Source organism: Rhineura floridana, chromosome 1 (genome assembly GCF_030035675.1).
Source record: "Rhineura floridana isolate rRhiFlo1 chromosome 1, rRhiFlo1.hap2, whole genome shotgun sequence".
NCBI classification, from domain to species: Eukaryota; Metazoa; Chordata; class Lepidosauria; order Squamata; family Rhineuridae; genus Rhineura; species Rhineura floridana.
The window spans coordinates 176,986,844-176,997,867 of NC_084480.1; the positions used below are offsets into that span (position 1 = coordinate 176,986,844).

Sequence of the window (11,024 nt, forward strand, 5' to 3'; positions counted from 1 at the left end):
CCATCCATCCTCCCAAAGGAGCCCAGGACAGCAAACACATCAACAAAACAATTTAGCAACAGAAAGAAAAGCATTCTAAAAACACAATTACAGTTAAAAACTTTGTTTCATCCAGTGATTTCTGGAACAGTTCCCTTCAGCCATCAAATGTATGGGTAAACAGGAATGCTTTCAAATTCCTCCTGGAAATTAATAGTGAAAGAGACAGACACCTCACTGGAAAGGGCATTCCACAAATGGGGGGCCACAACTGAAAAGGCCCTGTCATGGGTTAACGCCAACCAGACAGCTCCCAGTGGTGGCACCACCAATAAGGCCTTACCTACCGATCATAGGGTCGGAGATGGCTGATACTGAGAAAAGCGCTTTTTTAGACACTTGAGTCCCAAGCCATTTAGGGCTTTATATGCAAGTACCTTGAATAGGGCCCAGTAGCTCACTGGCAGTACAGCACTTTCGGGACTGGTGACACATAGTCCAGCGGGCCACCCCACTTACCAGTGCAGCAGCTGTACTCTGCATTACCCTCTGGACTGTCTTCAAGGACAGTCCCCAATACAGCACATTACAGTAGTCTATACAGGGCTCCTGTGGGAAGGGCAGTATATAAATCAAATAATAAATAAATAAACAACTAAGGCCAAGGCTATCTTGGTCCAGGAACAGCCACAGCTGGTGAATCAGTCTCAGCTGGTCATAAGCACTCCTAGCCACTGAAGCCACTTTGGACTCTAGTGACACATTGCAATCCAGGAGTACTCTCAAGACTATGAAACCAGAACAAGTTGTACCCCTAATTCCATGACCACCGCAACCACCCACTCACAACACTTCTGCCTTATCAGGGTTCAGTCTCAGCTTATTGACCCCCGTTCTGCCCATCACTGTTTCGAGACACTGGTTCAGCATCTTTGCAGCCTCTCATTCAGATGGAATGGAAAGACAGAACTGCCTGTCATCAGCATAGTGACAACACCATGCTCCAAATCCTCAGATGACAGTTCCCAACGGTTTCACATAGATGTTAAATAGCAAAGGACACAGAGTGTACTCTTGTGGGATCCGACAGCCCAAAGCCATGGAACTAAGCAACCATCTCCTGGTGTTTACTTTCTGGTAGAAGCCCTACAGGTAGGAGTGGAACCCCTGCAATACATGGAGCATTTGTGGTCCACCTCCATGTCTGAAGCGTTCTGCTGACTATCTTAGAATGAAGGTGGTGTATAAATTATTTTAATAATAAAATTTAATAATATCTGTCATAGTGGTGGCAGATCTGATTTTCCACCAGCATCATGGGCCTTCCGACAAATCCTGTAATGCCCGGGCTTTGCCACAGATGTTCAGTACAGGATTGCAACGTAAATCAATGGAAACTGTACAGTATATTGGTCATAATGAAAACGGACATTGCAACAGGAGATACCTCAGAGGTAGCCAATGTGGTGCCCTCCAGATGTTAGTGACTCCAAATTCCATCAACACCAGTCAGAATAGCATATAGTCAGGGATGATGGGAATTGCAGTCCAAGAACATTTGGATGACGCAGCGTTGGCTACCCTGGCTTACAAAATGCACCTCAGGTGGCAGAAAAGATAAATGTAATTAAATTGGTGCATACATCTCCCCCTTAACCCAATCCAAAGTCAACTCTCAACTGAAAGGAGATGTGTTGTGATATTAGTCGTCCAAAAATATAAAATAAACATTTTCTAAGTGAACAGGAAAGGAGGGAGGGGGGCAGGCGTAACTCTTCTTACGATTTTTATACTCTACCCTTTCTATCGCTGTTGCGGGTATTCAGACGCAAAAGGGCGTGGCTTCGCGGCTCGGGCTCTCGGCAGTTGCCTGGCAACAGCTTTAGAGGAAATGATCCAAACATAGGTAGGGTCGGAGAGAAGTAGTTCCGGGGCTTCCGCTGTTGAAGAGCGTTCCTCCGTGGAAAAAATCATGACTTCGCTGCGGGCTTTCACCTGCAATGATCTCTTTCGCTTCAACAATATGTGAGAAGGCCTTGTTGGTCCTTATTAGAGGAAGGGGGCGGGCTGGGGATGGGTTGTAGTTGCCTAGGCCCTGCACTGGTCCAAACGCCCTGGTCGGAGAAGTCGTTCTTTGATAGCTGTTCTCTTCTTCCTTTGTGTTCATCGTCGCTCTCTCCCCTACTCCCGCAGTTAGCGTGACTTGTTCGCTTGCCTTCCCCGGCCTTTGTAGATGGATACACTCGTGACGCTGTTTATTAGAGATAGTCCTTATTTTATGGTGCCCGTCTGTGGTAAATTATTGCCCCTATTGCATTTATTCATTTATATCTCAAACGTATACTGCTCCCTTCTATAGGAGTACATTTCTTTGAGGACCCAATTAAATACTTTTACAAAATAAAAATGTTAGCACGAATTGTGGGAGTTTTGAGCCCTTGGGTTCCACAGACTTTCTGAAGTTAAAACAATGAGGTGTGCGGAAGGAGGGGAAATCATCTTGTCTCTGTCACACATGTGTAGAAGTATACATTCTTGAACTCGAAGACACTGTGTAAAGCATATACTGCCTTTTCATCTCTTACAGTTTCATAAATTCATGCCAGGCTGGGAGGGTTGCCATTTGAGAAAAACTATCTGGCCTCACTCCCGTCACAGCAGTTTGATGTTTTCCCCAACACTTCATCTCCTTGTTATGAAAGGCTTTCTCTGGCAAGTTTGTGTGTCAGATTTCTATTAAAGGCAGAGGAGCAGGCCAGAAAAAGGTGGCAACCTGTACCAGACTTTGCTGCTAGTCAGTATTTTCTCTTCCTGTTTGCTCCATTTGCAAAGTAGTTGAGATTTGAGTTTTGCCTTTGGTTGCCAAGTGAAAAGAAGAGAAAGTCTAGCATCTTGCGCCTTTAAAACATTATCTTGATGAGCAGAAGTCAGGGATAAAGCTTGTTGCAGATAAAGATATTACCACCTGTTAATGTCTGTACAGCAAGTTGGTGTTAAAGGCACAGCTACAGTGGATTGGCAATATAGTTCTGCCAGATTCTGAGAATCTCTGCCACAAGGAAATATCTCTCCTCTACTGAATACTTTGAGATCTCTTGGAATTAGGGGGATTTTGGAACATACCTCCTGCTCTTCACTGGTTATACTTTACACCCTGACCCACTGGGTTGCAAACCCAGATTAGATCACAAAATTAATAATTGTCAGGCTGGCAGGTTGGGGTTTAGGAGTTAGGGTGCAGCATGAAAGAAACTGAAAAGTTTGTACCTTCCCCAATAGTAACTGGGTCTGAGTTTCTCTTGTAATATTCTTGGTGTTTTAATCAGTTCTTGTTTCCCACAGTAACTTGGATCCTCTCACAGAAACGGTATCCTTTTAAGCCTCAAACCTTGTGAATGCTAATAGCAGTAGCTGTGAGCCTCTTCACAGATTATGCTACAACAAGCCTATGTTTGCCATTGATGTTTTTCAGGGAGCTTCAGCCAATCATAGTGCTCTGCAAATGTACCTATATAACACACACGTTTGTAGAAATACTTTTTGTTGTGGTTGCATTCATGCATTATTCTTTTATCATCAATCCTTGAAATATGTATGGAGCAATCTTGAGAGACTTATAGGAACTAGTACTGATATAAAACAGCAGTGTATCATATTTATTGCCTTATTTATTTATTAAATTTCTGTCCCACCCTTCTTCCCAAAGGAGCCCAGGATAGCAAACCCAAAATGGTAAAACAATAATATTTTTTTTAAATTGAGAACATCTAGAAACAGTCGCGCACAGCTAACAATTTCTAGTTCAAGTAACTTTCAGCCATCAAATGCCTGGGTAAACAGAAATGTTTACATTCCTTCCAAAAGTTAATAATTTCAGCTTCCTACCTTCAGAAGTAATATTTTGCATGTATGTATCACTGACTGTTCAAAATGTTTCATACAAAATCTCTTTGAAACCTCTGCACTAATATTGTAAAGGTATGAGTTGTTATCTGTATAGTACAGATGTAACAACTGGGAAAGTGCAGCTTTTGTGAGCTCATGGCAAATTTGAACCAGGTATTTTCTGATTCATAGCTCAGTAATCTCTTCAAACATCCCAGCCAAGCTAAAATAGCCTCACATAAGAAGTTCCACGTTTGTTTTTATATAGAGTGGTTTTAGTCTTATAAAAACTGTCACACTAATCAATAATTTAGAACTTACAATAGCACATTTCAAGAGGTTAAACAATTCATATGCATATTAATAATCCTTATAATTGCCTATAAGGTAGATCAGCATAATTAGCCCTGCATTTGCCTGGGGAGCAGAGGCTAAGGCTGATACATAGTGGTGTAATCAAAGCTGAGGTGAGAGATTTTGGTTGCCCTTCTCTCTAAAATACAGTTTAGCGAAACGATGTGTCCTTTATACATTCATGAGTGAAATGCTATTACATGTGACACAGATGAAGCTGTGAAGTGATCCCTGATATATACACATGCTTTGTTTACCTGTGAAATATTGTCAGAAATTGTTCTTTCTTGCTTAGAATCAGATAGTAGCACAAAATGTCATAACGAGCCTTAACAGTTATTTCAATATTTTACTGTAGTAAACCAAATGTGTTTGTTTTTTTTAAAAAAATACCTTTACTTCAGGGGTGGGCAATTTGTGGTTTCCCCCAGGTGTTGTTGAACTGCAACTCCCATAGCCTTTGACCATTAGCTATGCAAGCTTTTGGAATTCAGCAACACGTGGAGTGCCACAGATTGTCCACTCCTGCTTACTTTTTGAGGTTGTATTTTCTTAACATGCAATACTCTGTAGTATGGAATTCCATTTTACTTACAGTACTTGGCTCACTGGCCTGAGTATTTTATTGTTGCAGAAGCACCTGGTGGAGAACTGATGGGCTACAGTAAGTTTTTTCCTTGTTTCTGTGTGGTCCGTTTTTGTCTCACCCTTTAATTAGGTGGCTTTAGAACTAATATGTTTAATAAATTTTTAAGAGCTTTTAATCAACCATGAAGATGCCCTTGATCAGTTCAGCAAAAGCTGCTATTAGTAGTAATAGTAGTAGTCGCAGTAGTAGTAGAACAGCATATAAAATCTAAGATGCTGGACTACGAACTGGGAGACCAGGGTTCGAATCCCTACACAGCCATGAAGCTCACTGGGCGACCTTGGGCCACTGCCTCTCAGCCTCAGAGGAAGGCAATGGTAAACCCCCTCTGAATACCACTTACCGTGAAAACCCTATTCATAGGGTCGCCGTAAGTCGGGATCGACTTGAAGGCAGTCCATTTCCATTTCATGGCAAGCAACATCTTAAGGTATTTCTCCCTTATCCCTCACACAGGAGAAATGCTTCTTCTGGGGTGCTGTCTGCTACAACATGTGCATACATCTATATACAGCGTACTTTTTGCTTCAGTAATAATCTTTACCATATGCAAATGTATGCCAGTTTAATTGATAATTTAATTTTATTCAACCAAATTTATTTATTTATTTATTTATTTTATTTCATTTTTAAACCGCCCATAGCGAATAGCTCTCTGGGCGGTGTACAAAAGATTAAAAGTACAGAAATACAAAATATCACAATAAATAAACTGAAACAAAGAGATTTAAAATTGTAACATTAAACGCTTTAAAATGCCTGGGAGCATAGCCAGGTCTTAACCTGGCGCCGAAAAGATAGAAGCATGGGCGCCAGGCGTATTTCCAAAACACTTATTAATTTATTAAAATGACTTTAATTGGGTTACAGCAAGCTCCATTGATTTCAGTGGAATTTCTAAGTGAATAAGATTATGATAATAGTTTTTGTTGTTCTGTAGTTCTGCATCGATTAATATCTTTCTCCTTTGACTTCTGAGTCACAGACTTCACTTTCTCTGGTGTTGCGTATTGTCACAGAGTTGCATATATTTATTAATTTGGTATTATCTTGTAGTGACAGGAATGTTGCAAGGAGAGTCTCTGCTCCCTACCCATTAGAAACACAGCTCAGGAGCTTCTGGGATTTCAACAGGCATTGCTCACACCACTTTCAAGATAGTTTTAGAACCCATAAGAATTAGAAATGTTGTTTGTTTTTTGAAACTTGAAGTGCTGTGAATTTTTTGCCAGTGCTTAATTCTGTGTCTATGAGAAATTCTGAATTTGTATAGCTCCAACCTTCAGCTTGTAGTCTGAGGCCTGTTTAATTACCCACATCGGTAATGAAGTATTTTTTCTGGTTGTCAAATGCCATTAAAGACTTCAATAGCTAATTTTTACCTGACCACCAGAAATGGCCATGGCCCTTTCTGATATAAAGTTTCTCTGGGATAGGTAATGGTCTAGTCCAAAGGTGCTAATTTATTTTATGCTGTTTTACCTTGTAGTCATGGGGAAAGCTGAAGGTTCAGTAGCCAGAGAGGAATGGCATGGCCATGTTACTGCACTCTCTGTTGCACCTGAATTTCGCCGGCTAGGTTTGGCTGCTAAACTGATGGAGCTGCTTGAGGAAATATCAGAAAGGTGAGGCATGTTTACTAAGTGTAAGAGCCTTCACCACTACACTGTAATGAAGCATATCTTCCTTTCTCAGTGAAGTATTGATCTGCTGAAGTTCCTGTTGAGAGCAACTGAAGGCTTTGTTATAATTATATGGGAAAGTGTTCGGGGGATGTCAGAAAGGAACTCAAGAAATGTTTTATAAAGTCAGGATTGCTTCATAAGGAAGTTTAATTTTTAGTAATGTTGGGTACTGGTCAACTCATTGGATAGCCAGAGTCAAATAAGAGAGTGAGAATGCCTTTGTATAAGACAGAGGTAGCCAACATAGTGCTCTCCAGATGTTGTAGGACTTCCAACTCCCATCATCCCTGACCATTGACCATGTTAGCTGGGGCTAATGGGAGTTGGGAGACCAACAACATTGGGAAGGTACTACATTGACTATGCCTGGCATAAGTGGTGGAGGCTGCAATCCTATATACGCTTACATGGGACTGAGCCCCACTGAACAGTCAGATTTACTGCCCCATAAGCATGCACATGATTGGTTGCATAATATTTCCTCAGCACTTCTGCGAGCCATAGAAATGTGCTAGTGAATAGTTATAGCGGTGGATAAATATACATCATTGATTACCTTTTCTCCCAACCACCCTCTAATTATTTATAGATATATTCTTTTAAATCAGAGGCGGCTAACATTTTTGGGTTGAGGATCACTTTGACCCATAGGGAGCCCTCTGGGTCCCACATGTCAAAGTGCTGAAGTGTAAAAGTGGCTGTGGCCATTTTTTAAAGTCAATTTGGAGGCCTTGGAAGGTGCATCAGCAGTTGTAACTATGATTTATCAACTCAGACCTTGTACTAAACCAGAATTATTTAGATACATAAACCATCATTCCTGATTCTGGTTTGCCAAACCAGACAAACTAAATTTAAACATGTTTGTTGCAATGTATGAACTGAGTCAGTTTTCCTGTTTTGTGCAGAAATCTTGTCTTTACTCACTGCTTATTTCTTATATGCAGATGCCTATGGAGCCTTTTGTAATTATGCTATCAAATAGACAGCCAATTGACATGTCCTATCAGTACAAGGATTATCGCTTGTGTAGTGGGATTTTTCCCCTTCTTTGCCTTCCACCCTCCCCAAATCTGCTCTGGAGGGTTGGGGGAATCCTTAGAACAGATTTAGGTGGGGAGGAGGGGGGAAGTCCCGTCATGCAAGCTGGAATCATTGCGCTGACGGGACTGTGATTTAGCACTACTTGGATACAACCCTGTATTACTTTGTCTCATCATGTCATTTTCTTTCTTAATGAAGGAAGGGTGGATTTTTTGTGGATCTCTTTGTCAGAGTGTCAAATCAAGTTGCGGTGAACATGTACAAACAACTAGGCTACAGCGTGTACAGAACAGTGCTAGAATACTACTCTGCCAGCAATGGGGAGCCTGATGAAGATGCTTATGGTAAGTGTTTGGATTTACAGAAATGGAGAACATTTTAGAGAATCATGGCAATCTAAATGCAGTTGAAATGCTCCATGCTGAAAATGAAAATGTTGTGAAACTCATTAATGGATAGACTGGAATGAGCAAAACCTTTCTGAATGAGGTTGTATTTCCTCATGGGCAACTGGACTGTGGTGGGCTAGACCAGAGCCAAAAGTGGATGGAGCAGCAAATGCAACTTATTTTTGTCTGGAAGGGTCCATTTCCAGCCATGCAAAATAAGAGGCATCATCACAGTTCAAGGACTCATTCCAGCCAGGCAAAAGCTGTGGAGGACATTAAGCAGGGCCAGTGAGAGGATATGGCTTAGGAAGAGTCCTGAGGGTTGGAGGTTGCCCACTTCTGATCTAGACTGACCAGGTAACATAAGGGCACAATTGACCAAAAATAAGTACTTGGACTGCTCCCACTGAAATAAATGGCCACTTGAACTGTATTACATTGCAAATATGTTGTGTTTGTATTTTTCACAGACATGAGGAAAGCCCTGTCCAGAGATACAGAGAAGAAATCAATCATACCGTTACCACATCCTGTCAGACCAGAAGATATTGAATAAACTTCAGCTGTGGTTGTTCAGTCAATGTGCTGAAAATAACATATGCGAAAGTATTTCAAGCTGCCTACAGAAAATTGTGTGTTATTTTGAATGTACTTGGAAGCCTGGGAGCAACAAAGAGAGTGTTTGCAGTTATGAAAAAAAGCTTTCACTTTTAGGCTACTGGGCTGAATCTTCTATTGCCCCCAAAACAAAACAGTTTTGCAACTGCAGTATCAACCACTTAAGGTTTCATTTTTATATAATAAAGAATTAATTCCTTGGCTGTACTGAACAATTTCTAAAAATCTAGTAAAGAGAAATCTTACTTATTTCCAGGGGGCCTAGAGCTCCCTATTGAATGAGCTCACTCTTGAATGAGCTCACTCATTCATGCTTTAAGCATTAGAGCCTCAAAGAATACATTGAAAAAATTAAAATTAAGGAAATGCAAATAGCATTCTGCCTTTTTGTTCCCTTATGTAGTTAGATGGTTATGGAAAGAGTGTCACTTTTCTCCTATGTATGTTTAAAGCTTCAAGTGGATTCCTCTCAATCTCATTCATTTCAATAAATCTTTAATTTCAACCAAGTTATTGAGGGACAGTTTCCCTTTTCCAGTATTGAACTATATTTTATAATACTAAAGCGCACCATTAAAAGTCAGCATTTGCTGTTATGAACAGTTTGAACTTTTCATTTTTCTTGCCAGTAGCTGCTTCTCAAAGCAGTAAGTAGGGTAGGGCTAGTATGTCACCTTGTTCAAAATAGGAAGACAGCTAGGGCTCATATTTCTATTTGTTGTGTATATACACTTGCAGAAGAGTAGAGGTAGGCTATATACCTCTAGATGATATTGTGTGATAACCAGAGGCACTGGTTTGTGGGTAGGCTGCTTCTGTATCTACAGTGGAGTACTACTATTCTTACTTGTAATCTGCAAGCAAAACAGTTATAATCTGTTTGGCTTTGTTTCAATAGAGTTCTGTACCTAAGTCATCACACCCAAGAAAAGCTGAATTCTTTGATGAGTAAGAAATGGTATGCTATGGCAGAATTCACAGCAAGGTTTGTTGTTTTCTGTATTGATTCTGGTTGTGGTAGCCTAGACAAGAGCAAGAACAGCGCACAGCCCTATTTAAACGTGAAACTTCTTTTCTCTAAGTATGTGTTTGCTAATAGATGCTTCTAGCCACAACTTGTAGCCCAGGCTTTATTGCCAAGGCAATTCCAGAGCGGGGTACACTAAAATGCAAATCACAATAATTATTATAAAACAAGGCAGAAAAAATTAACATCCAGTAATACCCAGAACGGATATAACAGCAGGCTCAGGGCATAAATATCAAGCAGAGTCTGGGCAAATAAATGGGTCTTCAGCTGGCAACAGTTGGTGCTTCATATATTAGAAGGCAGGGAATTCTATAGCTGGGGTGCTGCCACCACCCAGAAAGCCCACCCCCATTGCTGTGTAGTGAATTCCTGCTGCCTGTAGTGCAGGTAGGAAGGCCTTCTCCAGACAACAGATGATGGGGTGGAGCGGCAACACCAGCCTCCCAAGCAGCAACAGCGTTGCCATTTACTGGAGGTGGCAGCAAGGGTGGGGCTGTGCAAGTGCACAGGCAGAATCAGTCGGGTGCTCTTACTGGTATGACCATGCAGCCCTGACTTCTCTGCTGCCTCACCCCTCTTCCTAGTAAGTGGCAGTGATGCTACTGGGAGACTTCAACAGCTCCAATCCACCAGCCAAGCTGCTCCTGCCTTTACGTATCTAGGTAATTGTGTTTGCTAATAGATGCTTCTAGCCACAACTTACAGCCCAGCACCTTAATACATCAACACAAGCATCTTGAACTAGGCTTAGCGCAATTCTTTCAGAATGGGAGGTACTTGCTCCTGATTGGCTGTTCCATATAACAACCTACCCACCACATTTGGTACTAGCTGCAGCTTCCAAACTGTCTTCAAGGATCGCACCACAATGCATTACAATTATCTAATCCTAAGGCTACCAATGCATGAGGTCATGGGCCAAGCTATCCCTGTCCTTGCTGAAGCTGGCAAAATGTGCTCATCACTGCAGAAGCCACTTGCACCTCCAGCACGTGCTAGATCAAGGAGCACCCCCAGACTGTGCTCCTTTTAGAGGGAGCACAATCATTCAACAGGCAACCTGCCTAATTCCTCGACCTGAGAACCACCCATTCATCCACAAGGCCTTCATTGTGTGGGACAAACGTTGTTAAACCAAGCAGGAGCCCAAGCTTGCTAATATGAAAGGAGAAACTAACAAAAAAGGGGGGCTGTAAAGGTAGTCAAGGACGATAAATGACCTACAGCTTTTGGGCTAAACTCTCAGGGAACAGCAGCTACTGTATCATTATTCCTAATAAAGTGCCTTATGTCCATTTTTAAAATTCAATTGCTGTAAAATACACAATGATGAATCCTTCAAAAAATCTCAAGAAAAAGCATGTACGGTGATCAAGTCAGTCACATGAGGG

General features: G+C 41.4%; 1 protein-coding gene across 1 annotated transcript; it reads left to right on the top strand.

The window, feature by feature from the left end:
* The first annotated feature begins 1,870 nt into the window (after nucleotides 1–1,870).
* On the top strand, nucleotides 1,871–9,199 carry NAA20 (N-alpha-acetyltransferase 20, NatB catalytic subunit). Its single transcript, XM_061587895.1, has 6 exons — nucleotides 1,871–2,004; nucleotides 3,322–3,346; nucleotides 4,792–4,882; nucleotides 6,357–6,492; nucleotides 7,795–7,940; nucleotides 8,456–9,199. The coding sequence occupies exons 1-6, from the start codon at nucleotides 1,952–1,954 to the stop codon at nucleotides 8,539–8,541; spliced, it is 537 nt and encodes a 178-aa protein (XP_061443879.1). The 5' UTR covers nucleotides 1,871–1,951; the 3' UTR covers nucleotides 8,542–9,199.
* Nucleotides 9,200–11,024: the final 1,825 nt, after the last annotated feature.

Excerpts from the sequence above, each read along its gene's own strand:
- NAA20 (XM_061587895.1), top strand. The coding sequence starts at position 1,952 with ATGACTTCGCTGCGGGCTTTCACCTGCAATGATCTCTTTCGCTTCAAC. Across the intron at positions 3,347-4,791 it reads TGGATCCTCTCACAGAAACG|TATGGAATTCCATTTTACTT; the intron begins GTATCCTTTTAA and ends AATACTCTGTAG. Across the intron at positions 4,883-6,356 it reads TGGAGAACTGATGGGCTACA|TCATGGGGAAAGCTGAAGGT; the intron begins GTAAGTTTTTTC and ends TTTACCTTGTAG.